Source organism: Sminthopsis crassicaudata, chromosome 6 (genome assembly GCF_048593235.1).
Source record: "Sminthopsis crassicaudata isolate SCR6 chromosome 6, ASM4859323v1, whole genome shotgun sequence".
Taxonomy (NCBI): domain Eukaryota; kingdom Metazoa; phylum Chordata; class Mammalia; order Dasyuromorphia; family Dasyuridae; genus Sminthopsis; species Sminthopsis crassicaudata.
In genome coordinates this window covers 112,325,195-112,346,936 of record NC_133622.1, presented here as the reverse complement: position 1 = coordinate 112,346,936, position 21,742 = coordinate 112,325,195, and the positions used below count along the sequence as shown (strand labels likewise).

At 32.7% G+C, this 21,742-nt stretch overlaps 1 protein-coding gene across 6 annotated transcripts in view; it reads right to left on the bottom strand.

The window, feature by feature from the left end:
• Positions 1–678: 678 nt before the first annotated feature.
• The window catches only part of NDST4 (N-deacetylase and N-sulfotransferase 4), a 390,250-nt gene continuing 369,186 nt past the window's right edge, over positions 679–21,742 (bottom strand). For 3 of the 6 annotated variants that reach the window (XM_074272775.1, XM_074272776.1, XM_074272777.1), the window contains exons 12-14: positions 20,919–21,028; positions 7,879–7,981; positions 3,781–5,060 (exon numbers count right to left, since the gene is read on the bottom strand). In XM_074272775.1, the coding sequence (XP_074128876.1) occupies positions 4,941–5,060; positions 7,879–7,981; positions 20,919–21,028 (333 nt within the window). In that variant the 3' untranslated portion in view covers positions 3,781–4,940. Of the gene's footprint in view, positions 2,866–3,780; positions 5,061–7,878; positions 7,982–20,918; positions 21,029–21,742 lie in introns of those variants that run through there. The other 3 variants (XR_012483095.1, XR_012483096.1, XM_074272778.1) reach the window with 3 other exon arrangements.

Here is a 21,742-nt window from a genome sequence, read left to right as displayed (position 1 = left end):
CACATATATTTAAATCTAGGAACTTTCTGAGATAATATAGTGATAAGAGGAGGCAATTTTTTTTTAGATTTCATATATGAATTATTCTTATGCATCATTTTAAAATAAAAAATCCCACAGAATTAGTGATTTATATCCTGAAACTGATGATGACTTGAAGTTATTGTGCTAAATGAAAAATGTACACTATGTATATGTATATATATATGTTTACATATGTGTACGTATATATACATATACATGTTTTTGTGTATATATAAAGACTTCTTCCTCCTCCTCCCTTATTACAATAATATAAATATTTTTCCCATGTGGGAAAAAATAAAGAATAAAAAATTATAACAAGACTGAAAATAGAGTTGACTGACAAATTAGTTCATTTAATTCTAGAAATGTGAAAGAAGAAATATGCAAATAGATCAGAGATAAAACAAGGTTGCCCACTATTACTATTACTACTCAATATTATACTGGAAATGTTAGCTTTAGCTATAAAAGAAGAAAAAGAAATGAAAGGAATTAAAGTAGGTAATGAGGAAACAAAATTATTACTCTTTGCAGATGAGATGATGGTATATTTACAGAATCTTATAGAATCAATTGAAACAATTAACTACTTTAGCAAAATTGCAAGTTACAAAATAAATCCACAAAAAAATCATCAACCTTTCTCTATGTTATCAACAAGAGATACAAAAAAAATCCATTTAAAATAATCCATAAAATATTTGGGAGTCTACCTGCTAAGACAAAGTCAGGAACTATATGAACACAGTTACAAAACCTTTCCACACAAATAGAATCAGATTTACACAATTAGAAGAATATAGAGTGGTCATGAGTAGCTTGGGCTAACATAATAAAAGTGACAAATTTATTCAGTACCATATCAATCAAACTTCCAAGAAATTACAGAGCTAGAAATAATAATAAAAAGAACAAAAAATCAAGAATTTCAATGAAATTAATGAAAAAAATGCAAGTGAAGGTGGTCTAGCTATACCAGACCTAAAACTATATTATAAAACAGTGCTCATCAAAATCATTTGGTACTAAGAAATAGAGTAGTTAATCAGTGGAATAAGTTATTCACAAGACCCAGTAGTCAATGACTACAGTAATCTAGCATTTGATAAACTCAAAGTCCCCAGCTTCTGGGATAAGAACTCACTATTTAACAAAAATTGCTGGGAAAAGTGGAAATTAGTATGGCAGAAACTAGGCATTGACCAACACACACCATCCTATATCAAGATAACGTTGAAATGAGTTAATAACTTAGACATAAAGAGTGATATTATTAGCAAATTAGAAGAACAAAGGATAGTCTACTTCAGAGAGAAGGAATTTATGCCCAAAGAAGAACTAAAGTACATTATGAAATGCAAAATGGATAATTTTGATGATATTAAGTTTAAAAAGTTTTTGTACAAATAAAATCAATGCAGACAAGATCAGAAGGGAAGAAGAAAACGGGAAAAATTATATCCAAGGGTTTTAATAAAGGCTTCATTTTAAAAATATAGAGAATTGACTCAAATTTATAAGAATACAAGCCATTCTCCAATTGATAAATGGTCAAATGATATGAACAGACACTTTTTAGATGAAGAAATTAAAACTATTTCTAATCACATGAAAAAAAATTCTTTAAATTACTACTGATGAGAGAAATGCAAGTTAAGACAATTTTGAGGTACCACTACAGACCTCTCAGATTGCCTAAGATGACAGGAAAGGATAATGATAAATGTTGGCGGGAATGTGTGAAAACCAGGACACTAATACATTGTTGGTGGAATTGTGAACTGTTCCAACTATTCTGGAGAGCAATTTGGAATTATGCCCAAAGGGCTATCAAACTGTGCTCATCCCTTGATCCAGCTGTGTCTCTACTGGGCCTATATCCCAAAGAAATAAAAAATAGAAAAGGACCTACATGTGCAAAAATGTTTGCAGCAACCCCTTTTGTAGTGGCAAGAAACTGGAAAGTGAGTGGATACCCATCATATGGAGAATGGCTGAACAAGTTATGGCATGTAAATGCTATGGAATTTTATTGTTACATAAGAAATGATCAGCAGGATGATTTCAGAAAGGCCTGAAGAGACTTGCATGAAGTGATGCTAAGTAAAATGAGTATAACTAGGAGATCATTGTACACAGCAATAGTAAGATTATACAAAGACCAGCTCTGATGGAGATGGGTAACTCTTTTCAAAAGTGAGATGAGTCAAGTGAGTTCCAATGGTATTGTGAAAAGAGCCATCTGCATTGACAAAGAAGATTGTGGGGATTGAATATACAATATAGTATTTTCACTTTTTTGTTGTTGCTTACTTTTTATCTTCTTTCTCATTTTTTTTCTTTTTGATCTGATTTTTCTTATCCAGCATAATAATTGTGGAAATATGTATATGAGAATCATACATATTTAATGTATTGTACATTAGATACTCCTTGTGTCTAGAGGAGGGGGAAGGAAAGGAGAAAAATTTGGTTTTATAAGGTTTTGCAAATATGAATGTTGAAATCCTTTAGGATAATACAATACAATAATACGAGTTGTTCCAGAATCATTTGACCTAGGTTTCAATTCCACCTATGATACTTTGTATCTATGTGACATTGAGTAAGTTACAAGGCCTCTCTGGGTTTCAGTTTGCCTATTTTTAAAAAATAAGAGGTTAGAGTCTACTGACCTCTAAGTTCCCTTCCAGTTCTACATCTAGGATTTCTGATTCCATGACTTCTACTTCCTTCCTGGTTATATCTCCCTGACAAGTAGAGACCATACCTTATTCATCTTTGTTCTCTGCAAGTACCTAGTCATGGTGAGAAGGTATTCAATGTGTATTTGCTGAACTGAAAAAAAAAACACAACAAAACTATCAGAATTTCCCCCCAAATATCAGAACCTCATAGCTATCACTAGTTTTCATAGAATAAATAAACCCCATTTTCCTGTTCCTTACCCCAATCACATTGAAATGGAGTCAAAGTCATAACCTTGAGGAGAAAAAATAAAATAAAAACTAAACTTGATTATTTCCTATTAATAAATGGCCTGGTTTATTTTTTATTTTAAAAAAGCTGAGTTCTTAAAAATTGGTCCTTTTAAGTTCCCAATAGTTACATAAGGAGTAATATTATAAGTTAATTAATTTATTTATTTACCAAATTAATGAAGCCAAGTTCCAGCCAGTCTAAAAAAGTTTTTGTCTCAGAGCAAAACTCTTCTGCATAAAGCCTATGTTGATAGTTGATTTTACCAAGGTAACCCTGTATTGTTGGTCTATGGTAATTTTATTTCTAGTAGCACTTCACAAATTGTCAAAACTACATTAAACTTCAATTGACTAAAAGGGATTAAAAAGTATATCTTTGGGAGATAGAAAAACACCCATCTAGAATTTTCAAAAAACACTGAAATACCCTAAGTAGAAAGGGGAATATATCCTTTGATTGACAAAGACTTTTTGAACTAAGAAACAAGGTATTTAGTGAGAAAATAATTTTTAGAAGGACAAAGTGAATAAAAAGGATACTTTTTTCTTTTTATAATCTTGATCTTTTTCAATGAAGGATGTGATTGGTGAAGACTACTGTTCATGGGTTCATAACAACTATAATAAAATAAAACACATAGGAAGGAAAAATATTCATGGTTTCCAAATTTTAAAATCCAATGTTTAGAGAGGATAGAGGATGCATGTGTCTTAGGATACTTTATAAACAGATATAAATATCCTTAGTTTTTTTTTTTTTTAAAGCAAGATTTGACTTCTGCTCTCCCTTGCCCTTTTCTATCACTTCATTCACATATTTTCCATGATTATGGTGTAAATAATCGGATTAATAGCTTGATTGGATTTGGGACCCTTTTAGTGATTGTCTCATACCCACCAGTGACATTATGACAAAGTATTCCGTGAAACTATCTCAAAGCACAATCATTGGTAGGGGGTTTACACAACCATGATGAAACACCTTTTCCAGAGTAGCAGACAAAAGATAAACAGCAAAAATTGCAGGAATTTCAGCAAAGTTTTTGATCAGCCTACTTCCTCCAAAGGTAAAAGGAGAAAAGTCTTTATGTTCTGGGTGTAATTAACATAAATTAACTTCACATTCTTTAGTAAATCATCAGAATTTATTGAGGGTCTCAAGTAATACTGGAAGAAATGCAAAGTACTAGGGAGACTAATGACCATAAATCATGAAAGTTTAAATAAAATAAATGGAGTGTGAGAAGATTTTATTTTTTTAAATAAATTATATCAAAATTAAATAGATAATATAAAAGGAAAAAACAGTGAGTCATTGAATTCAAACATGGAGTTATTCCCAATCTCAAAATATATAGATAGACATTTTGGGCCCTTGCTCTTAGTCTGACAGATTGCAATTGGACCTTTAAAAATGGTAAAGGTAGGGCGCTAGGTGGTGCAGTGGATAGTGCACTAGCCCTGAAGTCAGGAGGACCTGAGTTCAAATCTGACCTCAGACACTTAACACTTCCTAGCTATGTGACCCTGGGCAAGTCACTTAATCCCAATTGCTTCAGCAAAAACAAAAATCAAACAAACAAATAAAAATGGTAAAGGTTATTGTTTGTACATTCAGCTTTGGAAATTTTCTGTTGAACAGAAAATAGAATATAATGAGTCTCATATTGGATATCAAATAATGCATTTTGCATTGTTTCTCAAAAATTGACTCAGAGATTAATCAGTGCTAATCAGTATGTGCATATATAGTAAATTTTCTTTTTCTTTTCTCTTCATATTTCTTCTTGTCTTCTTTTAGTTCTTTTGAGAAACAGAGAGAAAGTTACTCACAAAGCCCTCAACTGACAATCACAAGTGCATACACACCTCTTCTGTAAATTTGTTTTTATAAAGGTAATTGTCACATAAAGCTGGTCCTTTTTTCCAGTGCTATCTTACTTTCTGGAGTTCCTGTCTCAGCCACGATGGCAGAGGTTGCCCCAGTCTGTGCAGAAGTTTGGACAGTTCCACGTTATGATCTCTGTAGTAACTGGAGAGGAATGCTCTAGACTGAATGATAAAGAAACATACAAAGTAATACAAAAACAAAGTTATTAATTAGGTAATAGTCTATATTTTTAGGAGGTTCTAGAAACCTCCAAATCACTATGTGGTTATTTTTATTCCTACCTTCCCTCTATTTAATTTTCCTATTCCAAATGCCTCCCCCTCACTTCAGCCCAAATTTTCCCTTTGTTTTACTGCACTTTGTGTGTATGTACGTGTTTGGCGTTTTAAGAGGATTCCCTCAATAACATAAGTGTTTAACATCCCACGATAAGCTAAATTGTCTACTTTTGTATTATTAGTCAACAGTATCCAGTGATTCCTTAATGAGTCAATTGACAGCACAATTAGTCCATGAACAATTTTTCAAGGACCATGACAGTAAGACAACTCCTAAGTAAAAAACTTCTCCATGGGCCTTGTATATTATCTAAATGAGCAGGACTATGATTGAGTGTGGAAAGAGTCTGATTGAAGGTACAAAAAAGGAAACTAGTGATGAGAATGGAGAAAACTGGCATGTCTTTGGGAGATAGGAATTAACAGTGATACTACATAGAGTGAAAATATTATATTTAATCTATTAAAGAAGAGTGCAACCAGTGACCTAAGCAATTTGAAACAGTAAAGGAGTAGGGGCAGTCTTGCTTGGTTTTGTGATATCATATTTTCTTTCTCATTCTATCTACAGCTTTATCTCATTTCTATAGGTTGTCTCATAATAGTTCAATCTTGTCTTATTCCAGCTTGATTAATTGCTTAACTTCTCCTATTAGATAAGGGAGCTGGAGAATGAAATGATAGCATGTATTAATGTCACTAAAGTCATATTGATGGGCTTTTATTAACACAGATTCTTTGCCCAAATGTTTTGGTCTTTGTATTTGATAGTTTATCACTTTCTTGGTTTTCTTTTTTATTGTGATTGACATTTTGCCATAAAGGAATACGTTGTTATAGAAATGGAAATAGGAATATAATCTCCCCTGAGTTAAATGGCTTAATGATTGGTCAAGGATACTCCTAGATGATTTTGATGTATTTTTAGTCTAATGGGGGGTTAATAGTTGATAACACTAAACTTCGGATAACATGTCTCCAAAAAGAGTATGGATTTTCCTCCAGTCACTTTATTGAAAGAACTGACATCACTTCATAAGTCTCATTGAAAAGAATTGGTAGAGAAACTGATGTTGGGAATTCTCAAGAATTCCTGAAGTACTCTTATTGTCTAGACATCTAGATGATAACATATCAGATGTCTAATAGTTCCAAAAGCAACCATTAATGGCTTTCTTCTTCCTATATATATACTCCTTCTTTGGTTCCTATTCCTCTTCTCTGACCCCTTTCCCTATTCTTAGTGGTTCTCCAGTTTAAAAAAAATGCAAAAAAGAAAGCAGGCGCATTAAGCAGGTCTGTGGGCTACCTTTAGTAGTAGCCACAAAAGAGTGGCTCTTCTCAAAGGTATTCATCTTCTCAAGAGTCTGTGCCAATTAACTCATCTTGGGGTCATAGTCAAACTGTGAAATCCATTTCTCCCCCAAACCAAGCCAACCATTTACCTTTAGAAAAGCCCAAACACCCGAGACTGAATCATAGGTCTTTAATTCTTTCAATAAGGTACCAATGGGCATATCCATGTCTTTTTTGGGAATATGTCTTCAAAAATTTCAAATTCATCAAACTGAGCAGGCAAATAATTACCTTGAATATTTCCTATAATTCAGTGGTTCTTAATGGGGATTCCATAGACTTGGGCTTAATATTTATTTACACTTGGGCTTAATATTTATTTATAATTTTATTTCAATATATTTGGTTTCCTTTATAGTAGAGTTTCTTAAACTTTTTCCACTTCATAACTCCTTTTCACCCAAGAAATTTTTACATAATCCAAGATATATAAGTATATAAATAGCATACATATCAAATACTGAAAATAAATCATAATTTCATTACCCCTGCATTTAGTGATAAGATCCCATATGGAATCATGAACCATACTTTAAGAAGCTGGGCTTTAAAGTAGCATATATTTTGTTTTATATGTTTAAAGTATATGTTTTATATACTTTATAAATTTAAAATTGTCATTCTGAGATGAGTTCCATAGGCTTTACTAGAATGGCAGACATAAAAATGATTAAGATGCCTGATTCTATATGAATACTTCAGGTTCTTCAGGGTTCAGTCAAAGCCTCCCACTTCCTTGAAGCCTTTCCTGACTATTTTGGCACCTATAGCTCTCATTCTTCTCTATACTCTTCTTGTATTTCTTGTCTAGTTTCATACAATTTAGTTTTATTAAATCTAGCCTGTTATCTTTATCTAGTAGATTATATTTGCCTTTTCAATTATATTGCAAAAAGATTAGAGGCAGAAGATATTTTAGATATCTCTTTTATCCACAAGGACCCAACAGAGGACTTGAAACATGTTAGTTAATTGACAAAACTTCTAAAGTTTTCTGAAAAAAATAAGTTTTTAGGAAGAGTATAGGGAATTGATAATATTATTTCTATGCTTCATTCTAAATTCAGCCTATTTGGCAAATGCCTAGACAATTGGAGAGTCAGAGTTTCATTTAACTTAAAAGAACATATTTGTGTGTACAGTATTTGTGGCATAATTAACTTCAATAATAAGTTAGAAAGTTATTGTTAAGTATTCTTTAAATCTAGAAAATTATTGAAAATTGATTATGTAACAGGAAAATTACTATATTTTTGTAGCACCTTTTGCTTGGGGATTTTTAAAAAAACAAAATAATTCAAAAACTGGAGGAAAAACAAAACCAAAACCAAAACCAAACCAGTACCTCTAGATCCATTGATGGATATTTTCGCCCTTTACTTTTCCCAAGGCATTTGGTTTTTCCTCCTTCTAGTAGCTGACACCAAAAGCCCTTTTGAGGGTCAAACCTATAAAGGGTTAAACCGGCAAATATTCCAAATTATATAATTTAGGCAGACTGTCATTAGTGAGATTCTAAGAATATTTTAGGTCATTGAAGCATTAACACCTTTCTTATCTACCTAATTTACTTACTACATACAAAATGGTGTCTGATATTGAACCATGGAAGCTAAGTATATTTGAATATGTTTACTCTAATAAAAGATACTTTGGTTTTTATCCTAATTTTATATCAAAGTAACTCTCAATTAAGTATATATGTATATATATATTTAATATGGGGCTAGATAGTCAGAAGTCTCTTGCTATATCTTTTGTCATTGTTATTTAATCCAGAACTATGATATCAATCAATACAGGGGATTTGTTTGAAAATGGTCTCTATCAATTGAGATCATTTGTAAAATGAAGGGCTTGGCATATATGATTTCTAAGGTTTTTTTCTAGCTCTAAGTTTATGATCCATAACCCATTTGTTAGTCAGGAAAGTGAAACTGAGACGTAGAGGATAAACAAGTAACTTACCCAAAATCACACAGGTTTTTTCATCTGCTATAAATTGCTTTCCTCTGACAGAATGACCTAAAGTTTTTATGAATTGCCTTTGTTCATATATATTAAAAGTGTGGTTTGAATCTAGGAAGTTTTCCTGTCTCTAAGGTTTGACATCCATCTATTAGATTATGCTACCTCTCTATAAAGAATACATGCAATTATTATTTTCCCTGACTTTTTGAGATTAAAGAATGAATTTATGGTAGGAATGTTCTTAACATTCTGCTATAATGTCATTTAGGTATTTAGTGTTTCTTTTTGTCAGGGCTTGCATCATATCTGTTTTACCACATCACAGTTTCCTTATCTGTAAAGTGGGGATAATAATAGTACCATCCTCCCAGGATCATTATGAGGATTAAATGAGATAACTTTAAATCACTTAAAACACAGTAAATGCTCTATAGTTATTATTTTTATCTATCTTTGTATGCTAAACACCTAGTTTAATTTTTTCATATAGCAAGTACTTAACGTATATTTAAGTTGAATTTAATTTTAGAACAGTCATTTTTCTTAAAGTTTACACATTTTTATAGAAATTTTAAATAATTATGATGAAGTTATAATAAAATGAGTTATCATAATATTCAACAAGTGCTTCTGATGTTATATTTTGATGTAGATTATGGTGACAGATTCACAAATAGAAAAGACCTTCAAGAAAGAGTCTAACCCATTCATTTTACAGATGAGGAAATGAGACCAAGAGGGGTTAAGTGGTATAGGTCACCCAGACAGTAAACTGGAAGAAGTATTTTATACTCAGATTTTCTAGAATTCCTTCTGCTAGGCCATACTACCTTTTTAAATAAAGATGACTTGAAAGTCACTTAAATGTAACATGAGCTCCAGCAAGTTTTATCACACTGAAAAAGGCTTCAAGCATAGCCCTAGTAAACAGGTATGTCTACTTTCTAGGGATCAGCATTTAGAAGATCATCATTAATGGTTGCCTACCAGGCAATTAATTCTTTGGCCATAGTTAGGTCTTATATAGTTTCTTTTTGTTAGTGATGGCTGAAAATGTGTGCTAGATATCACATTGTTTTTAAATTGCCTCTAATGATTAACTATGACTGCTCTAAAAGTGAGGTTCATAGCCAGTCTGAACAAATAGACCAGGACTCCACATACTATTGCCTAAGACTCAAATCCAGCTGGCCACATGGTTTTTTTTGTGCAGTCTGAGAGTTAAGAATGGCTTTTATAATTTAAAATACAATAAAAATATTTATAAATGTTAAAAAATGCTCTTTGCTTGTAGCTGAATAACAATGTGAGCAAATTTGGTCTGAAGGATATAATTTGGCAACCCCTGAAACAGATTTACACCATCTAAAGAATGTTCTTGCTATAATTGAAAGCAGAAGATGGAAGAAAGCTGCAGTTGAATTCAAGGTGGGAAAAGAGGAAGGCAGCAACCAATATACTGGAAAATATATTTGAAAACAAAGCAGGTTAAAGGTTTAGAGGCCTCGTCTCTTGCCTCTTACCCTTATCATAGTAATTGTTAATATTTCTACTATGCTAGTATTTCCATAGCATTTTAAGGTTTGTAAAATCTATTATACATGTTAATATGTTTGATATACTTCAAAAAGTCATGTAATATTAAATTGCCTAACTATTTGGACAGATTTATGATTTCATTGATGTGAATATTTTCTACATTGCTGCATCGTGGCAACCCATCGTGATCAGGATCTTCTGATAAATTTTTTCATATTCCTGGTACTGGAGTACACAAGTTGTCCATCAATTACACTTATAGCTTTCCCCCCCAGTCATATAACTTTTTGATGATATATTATACATTTTGATGATGTCCTGTAAATTCTGCTTATCATTTGTTGCAGCCTGCTAATATCTACAACATGTATCTCCTTCAAAGAATATACAGTTTAAAACTAGGAATGATGAGTATTTGATTCTCAAAGAGGAATTGGGATATTCATTCTCCTCTTCCTTTTCACCTCTGGACCCGGCTCATTTTTTCATTGGTAAGTTACTGTCTAAGATAATATTATTATATTATGTGGATTAATTGCTCGGTGTTCATATATTCTCCATAGAAATTTTGGTTTTTCAGATGAATGAGTGAATGGAAAAAAAGTACATGTAATACAAACAGAAAAATGAGATAATCATTGATCTCAAGGAATTTATTCTACTAGAGGAAGTCTATGCAAGAAAACGAGTGGCACACAAAGAAGAGAGATTTGATCTAGGGAGCAACAGAAATGATGAGATAGGCAGAAGACACTTAATTCAAACAATCTTTCCAAAAGCAATGTAATTAAAAAATATTATTATAGCTTTTTAATGGCAAAACATATGTATGGGTAATTTTTCAACATTGACCCTTGCAAATATTTCTGTTGCACCTTTTCCCCTCCTTCCCTCCAGCCCCTTCCCTAGATGGCAGGCAGTCCCATACATATGTTAAAGTTTATGTTAAATACAATATATGTGTATATATTTATAAAGTTCTCTTGTTGCACAAGAAAAATCACATTTAGAAAGGTAAAAATAACCTGGGAAGAAAACAAAAATGCAAGCAAACAACAACAGAAAAATTGCAAATGCTATGTTGTGGTCCACACTTATTTCCCAGTGGGTGTAGCTGATTATTCATCACTGATCAATTGGAACTGAATTGGATCCTCTCATTGATGAAAATAGCCACTTTCATCAGAATTAATTCTCATATAGTATTGTTGTTGAAGTGTATAATGATCTCCTAGTTCTGCTCATTTCACTTAGCATCAGTTCATGTAAGTCTCTGTATTCATCCTGCTGGTCATTTCTTACAGAACATTCTCCAACTGATGAACATCCATTCAATTTCCAGCTTCTAGACACAAACATTTTGGCACATACAAATCCCTTACCCTTCTTTAATATCTTTTTGGGATATAAGCCCAGGTGTAACACTTCTGTATCAAAGGGTATGCATAGTTTGACAACCTTTTGAGCATAGTTCCAAATTGCTCTCCAGAATAGTTGGATCCATTTACAACTCCATCAACAATGCATCAGTGTCCCAGTTTTCCCTCATCCCCTCCAACATTCATCATTGTCTTTTCTTGTCACCTTAGCCAATCTGGCAGGTATGTAGTGGTATCTAAGTTATTTTCATTTGAATTTCTCTGATCAGTAATGATTTGGAACACCCTTTCATATGAGTAGAAATAGTTTCACTTTCATCATATGAAAATTGTTCATATCCTTTGACCATTTATCAATTGGAGATCATCTTGATTTCTTATAAATTAAAGTCAATTCTCTATATATTTTGGAAATGAGGCCTTTAACTGTAAAAATGTTTTCCCAATTTATTACTTCCCTTATAATCTTGTCTGCATTAGTTTTATTTGTACAAAAGTTTTTTTTAACTTGATATAATCAAAATTTCCTATTTTGTGATCAGCTCTTCTTTAGTCACAAATTCCTTCCTCCTCCACAAGTCTGAGAGGTAAACTATCCTATGTTCCTCTAAGTTATTTATAATCTCATTCTTTATACCTAAATCATGAACCCATTTTGATCTTATCTTGGTGTATGGTATTAAGTGTGAGTCCATGCCTCGTTTCTGCCCTATTAATTTCCAGTTTTCCCAGCAGTTTTTGTCAAATAGTGAATTCTTATCACAAAAGTTGGGATCTTTGGGTTTGTCAAACACTAGGTTGCTATAGTTATTGATTATTTTGTCCTGTGAACCTAACCTATTCCACTGATCAACTAGTCTATTTCTTAGCCAATACCAAATGGTTTTGGTGACCATTGCTTTAAAATAGTTTTAGATCGGGTACAGCTAGGCCACCTTCATTTGATTTTTTTTTTTTTTTTTGATTAGTTCCCTTGAAAGTCTTGACCTTTTGTTCTTCCAGATGAATATTGTTGTTATTATTTTCTAGGTCATTAAAATAGTTTCTTGGGAGTCTGATCATTATAACACTAAAGAAATAGATTAGTTTAGGTAGTATTGTCATCTTTATTATATTCATTTGACCTATCTAAGAGCACTTAATATTTTTCCAATTGTTTAGATTTCACTTTATTTGTGTGGAAAGTGTTTTGTAGTTTTGCTCATACTGCCCCAGTTTTGCTCCTGACTTTCCTTTGGCAGTTACATTCCCAAATATTTTTTACTATTAACAGTTATTTTGAATGGAATTTCGCTTTGTATCTCCTGCTGTTGGGTTTTGTTGGTGATGTATAAAAATGCTGAGGATTTATGTGGATTTATTTTGTATTCTGCAACTTTGTTAAAGTTATGAATTATTTCTAATAGATTTTAATTTTACTCTGGGATTCTTTAAGTATACCATCATATTATCTGTAAAGAGTGATAATTTTGTTTCCTCATTCCTTTGATCTCTTTCTCAACTCTTATTGCCAAAGCTAGTGTTTTTAATACAATATTGAATAGTAATAGTGATAGTGGGCCACCTTGTTTCTGCTGATCTTACTGGCAATGGTTCCAGTTTATCCCCATTGCATATGATGCATAGTAATGTTTTTAAATAAATGCTATTGATTATTTTAAGGAAAAGACCATTTATTCTTCTACTCTCTAATGTTTTTAATAGGAATGGGTTTTAGATTTTATCAAAATGCTTTTTCTGCATCTATTGAGATGATCATATGGTTTTTGTTAATTTGATTATTGATATAATCAATTATGCTAATACTTTTCCTAATATTGAACCAGCCCTATTTTCTTGGTATAAATCCTACTTGGTCATGATGTATTATCCTGGGGATGATTTTCAACAATCTCTTTGCTAATATTTTACTTAAGATTTTTGCATCAATATTCATTAGGAAGATTGGTCTATAATTTTCTTTCTGTGTTTTTGTCCTACATGGTTTAGGTATCAGTGCCATGTCTGTGTCATAAAAGGAATTTGGTAGGACACCTTCATTCCTTATTTTTTCAAATAGTTTATATAACATTGTAGTTAATTGTTCTTTAAATGTTTGCTAGAATTCACATGCAAATCCATCTGATCCTGGGGATTTTTTTCTTAGAGGGTTGATTAATAGCTTGTTCTATTTCTTTTTCTAAAATGGGACTATTTAACCAATTTACTTCTTCCTCTTTTAATCTGGGCAAGCTATTTTTTAAAGATAATCATCCATTTCATTTAAGTTATCAAATTTATTGTCATAACTCCTAACTCCTAATTATTGCTCTAATTTCCTCTTCATTAGTGGCAAGCCTTTTCATTTTTAAGAGTAACAATTTGATTTTCCTCTTTCCTTTTTCTAATCAAATTTACCAAGGGCTTATCTATTTTATTGGTTTTTTCATAGAACTAATTCTTAGTTTTATTTATTAACTCAATAGTCTTTTTTTTTTTACTTTCAATTTTATTAATCTCTCCTTTTATTTTTAGAATTTCAAGTTTAGTGTTTGATTTGGGACTTCATCTGGAGACAATCTGCTTTGAGTCTCCTTCACGATTTGAAATCTGTTCTCTTTCAATATAGAAGCTATCTATAGTAAAAGCCCACTTTGTCCTTTTACTCATTTTGACAAACAAAACAAAACAAAACAAAACTGCAGTCTGCTTTTGGGGCAGTATTGTGTTACTAAGCTTCCTCAACAAACAACAGAAAGGAACAGTGAAGCAACAGTGGAACTGCAATGGCTGTGCTGAGATCAGAGTCTGAGCTAGGATTAGCATCTGTGCTGTAGTCAGCATCTGCGCTGAGATCAGTGGTTGCATGCTGAGATTTTACTGAGTCCCTCCAGGTGCTGAGTGGGTGTAGCCAGATCCAGAAAGACTCTAGTCTTGGGGTTATAGTCTTTACCCCCTGTGTCTATGCTTCTCTGCTGATCAGTAGATCAGCAGCCATACTGGTTTGCAGCCAGAGCAGCAGACACTAGCAAATTTTTAGCCTGCGAAGACCACACCCCACCCCACTCTGGTTTGCTCAGCATGCTCACCATGTTCTCGCTGTCTACTTGCCTGATTCTGTGCCTGGCTTGGCGGTCCTACCTTTGAGCAAAAACAGACTGTTTCTGGAGAATTTTGAGATTATCTTCAGTGGTAATGTGTTGTTCTCCCAGTATTTGTGAGTTTTGACAATCAAGCACTTATTCCAAGGCTGAGTTTCATACAAAAATAGTTTGAGGGTAAAGGAGAGCTTACATAGACGCATGTGTCCTCTCTGCCATCTAGAAATATATTCTTGATTTAATTACCATGACAGTAAACAAGAGGTAAGAAGTGCAGGGAGAGCAGGGAGTGGGAAAAGACTGATTAAAAGATGGTCTAAATAATATGGGAAATATATGGTCTTATCTGAGACTTTGCCATTCATTTACCAGTCAAGGTACCTCATAGACAAGCTAGGATTTCAAAAGTTGAATTCTCTCCAGAGACAAGGAACATGATTTCTAGAAGTCCAATCAAAAAAGCATGGATAACAACAACAACAACACTTATGTAGTGCTTTAAAGTCCTGAAGCATTTTACAAAAAATATCTCATTTGATCTTCATAACTACTGTGGGAGGGAGTCATATCGAGCTAAGTGATTTGCCCAAGATCATATAGCTAGTAAATATTTGAGACTAGATTTAAACTCAGGTCTTCCTAATATCTTAAGTCTAGGTGTGGAAGTAAGGCAACAGGAGAGCTAATGGTTCAATGACATTTTTTTAAGTGATCATGGATCTCATCTGAGGCTGTGTAATGTCCCATTATGTCTTAATATAACTAAATTATTCTTTTTAATAATTATGGGCTTTTTTCTTACAAACAAATATGTGCTATCTATGGGAAATTTGTCTTTTATTTGGCTTTCATGCTAGATTTTTTCCTATTATGGAGGCTAATATTTTTAGTGAGTAGAAATCTCTCTCTTTTATGCCTAACTTGTTATCAATTAACTCTGCATTGTCAAATTAAAATATCTATTAGATCATGCAAGGACTTTTGTATGGTTTTAATTCGCAAATGAGAATTTTGGAAGAGAAACTTTAAGGTGATATTTTGCTTTACTGAGTCAAATTTACTTAAATAAACAAAAATAAGCAAATTGGACTTGCTATTTTCATATCAATTGCGGGACTATAAAGATGCTACACAAATAGAATTATTTGCCGACTATTGCTTTTACCATTTTTAAACTTTGATTATGATGTCTTTGTTGTGAATGTCCATAAATATTTTGTTCAGATTTCCATGCCTTCATTTGCCTCTCCAAGAAGAAACTGGGAACCAATTTTTCCCACATGGCAGCAATTTCTTTTGTCTTCTGGTTTCACTTATAGTAATAATGTTAAGATTGATACAATTAATTCTTCTACTAATATTTTCATTTGTTGGTTACTGGCTAAGAGTAGGTAATCTGATCAATTGTGATGTTTAGTATTCTTTCCCCACTTTTTTGCCATCCCAGTCAGTTGTTGCAAAAGTCTGTGTTGCATTTTTTTTGTTTCATGAGTTATCATGGCCAAAATGTCATCACCAGTCAGTAAATAAGGATTTATTTATTACTTATTATGTTCCAAGCATTTTGTGATACACTGGAAAATAAAGACAAAAAGAAAAAAAGTCTCTATTCTCAAAAAATTCACAGGCCAGTGAGGGAGACAATAAGCAAACAGTTATGTGCATATAAATTATATATAAGTAGAGGATAATCTCACAGGGAAAGCTAGAGGGGAGACCAGGAAGATTAGCATTGTCATGAAGAAAGCCAGAAAGTGGAAAAGAAGATGGAGAGGATCAAAGACACAGAATGGAGATAGAGAGTATTATGGCAGAATAACAAAGAAGGTCACTGTCATGGATTGTGTGTGAAAAGGATTAAAGTATAAGATTGAAAAGGTAAGAAGGGTCTATGATATGGGCTTTTAAAGCCATAAATGGAGAATTTTATGCTTGTGTGATCCTGGAGGTAATAAAGAGCTTACTGAGTAGAGGGATAATGGATGCAATGGATAAAACACTGGACTTGAAATCAGAAAGATTCATTTTCCTAAGTTCAAATTCTGCTTCAGACACTTACTACTTGTGAGATTTTGGTAAAGTCACTTAATTCTGTTTGCCTTGATTTCCTTCTTTGTAAAATGAACTGGAGAAGAAAAATAGCAATTCTACTCCAGTCTCTGCCAAGAAAATTTCAAATAGGATCAAGAAGAGTCAACAATAACTGAAGTGTTTCGACAATAACATGATGTGGTCAGAACTGTACTTAAGGAAGATAACTTTGAATGGAAAATTGACTGGAATAAAGGGAGAGAATTGTGGCAAAGACCAACCAAAATAATTTAGTCATTCTGCTGTGTGTATGGAGAGAAAGAAACATGTGAGAAATATTGTAAAGTCAGAATGAAAGACCTTGGCAACAGATTGGATATGTGGTCACTCAGGAATAGAGTGTGACTCTGTGCCCTTGTGTGACTAGGAAAATGGGCTTTCTCTTGACAATAAGAGTATTCATTGCTTGCAAAGAATTTATTAGAGAATATGGACAATAATTTAATAGGATAATATGTAGACAAGTTGGAATCTGCACAATGCTCACTCTTTCTCCCACATATTCCATGATTTCTGACAGTGATCCTCCTCTTTCCATACTTAGCAATCTTTTTACCAAACAAAAAATAAAGTTTGACATTTGGTTTGTTTAACAGAAAGAACTTCATAATTTAGATTTCAAAATTTTACTTTACTCTGTTCTATGCAGATGTGTCCAATGTTCATTTTGTTTAAAACTATATACTCAATAACAAAAGGAAGGAATCTTACTTTCTTACTTATGTGGCCTGATTATCTCATCTAAATCCCGGAAATATTAAGACAAAAAACAAAGGTAAAGCAAAAAGAAAAAGCAGAACCCAAATGAGAAGGTAAATTTTGAATTTATTGCTTATGGGACTTGCTCCATGCATAAAACATCGAAAGGGTTTGAGTTTTTGGTGCTCAGCAGATGTTTTAGAAGGATGAAGTATAATTGCCTGGGATGTAAAGTTAATTAGTTGCAGAATATTTTATTGCCTTGGGCCCATTTCTATAATATGAGTGCACCTGCGATTTGTTACAGCCCATATGTGAACTCATTTAGCAGAAGAGAGAAATTTTCTTCATAGTTTCTTATTCAGTCTACTATCAGAGACCTTATCTTTGCAATATAGGTTGTCCTAGAATTTGTTATCAATTAAAATTAAATAAATCACTGATTAAATGGATAAATTCATAGTGGAGTCATTTCCAACCTGGACTTTCAATCTGTTCCTTGCCTTATGCATTGCTTTCCCTTTCATTAATTTCCCAAGAGGAGAAACAACTCAGTGTGCATAAGAAGCAAAGCATTGCAGAACGATGCCCTTAAACAGCATTTTTCTGCCTCAGGATGAGTATATTTAAGTGAATTAAGGTAAAAATATGACACTGGAAACAAAGCAAGGAAAATGACACATAGATGGAAAATGTGTCCCTTGCAATTAAGTATTTTGGAGATCTCAGGAAAGAATGTGATCATTAACTGCTCTTTGTAACAGCTGCTCTGAGACAGAGTTTAAAATAGCAAAAATACCTACAGATGGAGGGTTAACCTAACTGGCAGAAGTCTTTTTGGAGGATTAGATTGTCATGAACTAAATTTCCCATTGTGTTACTGCCTTTATTTCCCTCAAAATACTAGAGGAAAAATTAGTCAATCAACATGCATTTAGTAATTACTTACTCAGTGCCATTTGCTATAATGGTAGTCAATGCACATACAAAGAAAAAAATAAAAGTTTCTACCCCCAAGAAGCTTACATTCTTTCAGGGAATGGGAAATTGAGAAATATTTGTTAATTCATTGTTTCATAATTATGATTTAAATAAGATGTTAAGTGAGTCAAGGACTAGAATCTTTACAAAGTACATATTTTTGACAAGAATAAAAATATAATGGTGGAGGGAAGTTTATCTGGATCATTTTTTATATCATTATTGATTAATTTTTGCAAAGGAGAGACATTTGAAAACAAGGGTTTTTTTTCCACTAAATTATTTTGATTGTACACATTTATTGAACATCAAATCATTATTTATAGTAAATATGATGGGTATATTAAAAAAAACCCACAAAGTACCCAAAGTACTGCAAATGAGGAAAGGCAGGTGTCCAGGCATAAATTAATAACTTAGACGTTTTTTGAAAAAAATTACTGAAATTGTTTTGCTTAAGGACCTGCCAGATTGTGGCATGTATTCTAATCATATTCATGTAGGGAAATTATTCATGAAGGAAATGCTAGCTATGTGAAGAACCCGAAAATCCTTTTTTTCTTTAAAAAAAAAAAAAAAAGAATGAAATGGCCCAAAAAAACCAAACCAAACAAAACAAAAACTTTCCTTCTTTCTCTTCTAGCAGAAGCTTATATATACTTATACATTTTATATACATGATATTTACACATGTATGTATATAAGATTAATTAAGAACTTAGTATAAGCCAGACACTGTGGTAAGACTAATGATACAAAAAGAGGCAAAATTCAAATTCTTGTTCTAAAAAAGCACAATCTATTATGGGAGACAACATGCAAGCAAATATATATATATATATATAAAGCAAGAAATATAAAGAGGATAAATCTTTTAAAATCTATTTGAAATATAAATAGGACAAACAAGAAATCATTAACACCTTTACCAAGAGGAAAATTGTTGAAATTAAGAGGGGTTGGTGAAAGGTTTCCTGTAAAAGGTGAAATTTTAGTTAGGACCTAAAGAAAACCAGGAGACCAGTAGTTGGAACATAGATGAGAGAGATTGTTCCAAGTATAGAGGACGGATTTTTAAGTATTCAGTCTACCATCTATTTTCCTTTTTGCTAAAAATTACACCTAAAAAATCTCCCTATTTTGAGGCCAGCTATCTGGTGTAGTGAATAGAGTGCTGGGCCTAAAGTCAGGAATATTCATCTTCCCAAGTCCAAATCTGTCTCAGACATAAATTGTCTGTGTGACCTTGGACAGGTCTCTTAATCCTGTGTGTGTCTTAATTTCTTCATCTGTAAAATGAACTGGAGAAGGAAAGTGCAAATCACTCCAGGATCTTTGTCAAGAAACAATCAAATGGGGTCATGAAGAGTCAAATATAAAAAATCAACAATAATAGAATTCCCTAAACTTAAAACAAAACAAGTGAAACAACAACAAATTTCATTTGATCCTTCTATCCATTCAAGCAAAGTCCTATATATTTTCCCTTTAAACTACTTTCTTTCCTCTATTTCTTCTCTGTCATTAATTTTTCAGTTTCATCATCTGCCATCTGACCTCGCCACTCAATTGATATTGCTTCTATGAAGATTTTCAGTGAACCCATAATTTTTAAATCTGATGTCTTTTATAGTCGCCATCTTTCTTGATCTCTCTAAACCAAGAGTGGATCTCCTCTTTAGGAAACTTTTTTTCTTTTGTGATTTTCTTGACCTGTTTCTCTCCTATATCACTACTGATTATTTTTCATATGTCTATCCCGTGAATAAAATGCATGCTTCTTGAGAACAGAGGTAATTTTTTATATTATACAATACTAGTGCTTTGCAAAAAATAAATGCTTAATAAATACTTGGTTAGATTGGAATTAATCCATATTTTTATCAAAGGAGTTTTTTCACCATTCATGCAGATTTGGTAGATTGTATTCATAAATTATTATAGCCCCCTATTAGTTCCAAGATCAATCTCTTTACAATAAACTCCTATGGTTCCCCAAACTCCAGGATCAAGAATCTAAAATGTCTGATTTTTCTTTTAAGGCCCCTTTCTGGTTTCTTATTCAAAGCTTTTTCATATTGTTAAAACCTGCAAAAGTTTGTACTCCATTGGTATACCCTAGAATTCAAAGGTATTTTTATACCATAATGAGACATCAGAAAAGGACTTAGGGAAGATATTCCTGTTACATAGTTATATTTGTGGTGGGATAGTTAAAGTGGTGAATTTGGAGTTGGGAAGACTTGAACAAAAAGCCCTATTTAATAAAACTTTTAGTTGTAACACCCTAGGAAAGACACTTAACCACTTTCACTCTGAGTTTCATCATCTGTAAAATGAAGATAACAAAATATATACAATATAAGTCATTTGGCTGCTCTCAGGATAAAATACATTACTGTGTACAAAGCTTAAAATGATTTGCAAAGAAAATTATTATTATTGCTATTGTTATTATTCCAAGGAAATGAATAGTACCCCATTGGAAACCATTTTTTATTCCAAGGGGAGATGCTAAAACAACAGTGGAAATCGATATTTTTGAGCATCTATGAATTTCTGACCATTATTAATGATATTATGTCCATATCTACTAATCATCATTTATGTTCTCAAATAATAAATGTTCACAGGAATAGACTTACGTTAGAGCTTCTGAGTAATTGTAATGAGGAGTAACTCCCAGAAACTTCTGCACTTCATCCATCACAGCAGCTGGGTCAGATCTCAATTGTTGTCCATCAATAATCAGCAACTAGAAAACCCAAAATAATAATTTTAAGGACAATAAAATCTTAGCCACTCTTTTGCAATGCCATGAGACAAAAATAAGTCATTGAGGGATAAAAAGAAAGGGGATGTACACCATCTAGAAAGCCAGCTTTTTAAATTGCTAAGGTTAGTATTTCTACTTTGATCTTATTGCAGAATTTCCAGACCTCATGTTGAAGCTGAATTAGAGGCAGATGAAAGTATTAAACAAAGAATAATACTTCTCTTCTTCCATTCTTACAATCCCATAATTATGTAGGAATGTAAATATAATGCTGAAATAATCCTTACGAGTCTATCTGGTCCCAATCCTTCATTTTGCAGTTGGAGAAATGCAGGATAAAAGAGGTTAAGTGACTTTTCCAAAATTATACAGGAATTGAAGCTAGGTCCTCAGATTCTCAACCTGTGTGATTTCCCACAGTACCATGCTGACTCTACTCTTGTTCAGGGGTTATGTCCTGAGCAAGGGTTTGGAGAATATAGTACTTTATCTTCTCATTTCTCTCACAATCAATTCATACTTTAACATTCATACTCTGTGCATGACTAGCAATCTCCTTCCTTCCTTTTTTCCTTCTTATCTTCCTTCATTCCTTCCTCCTTTCCTCTCTTTTATACTCCTTCCTTCCCCTTCCTCCCTTCCTTTTTCCTTGCTTCTCTCCCTCCTTTCCTTCTTCCCTCCCTCCTTTCCTTC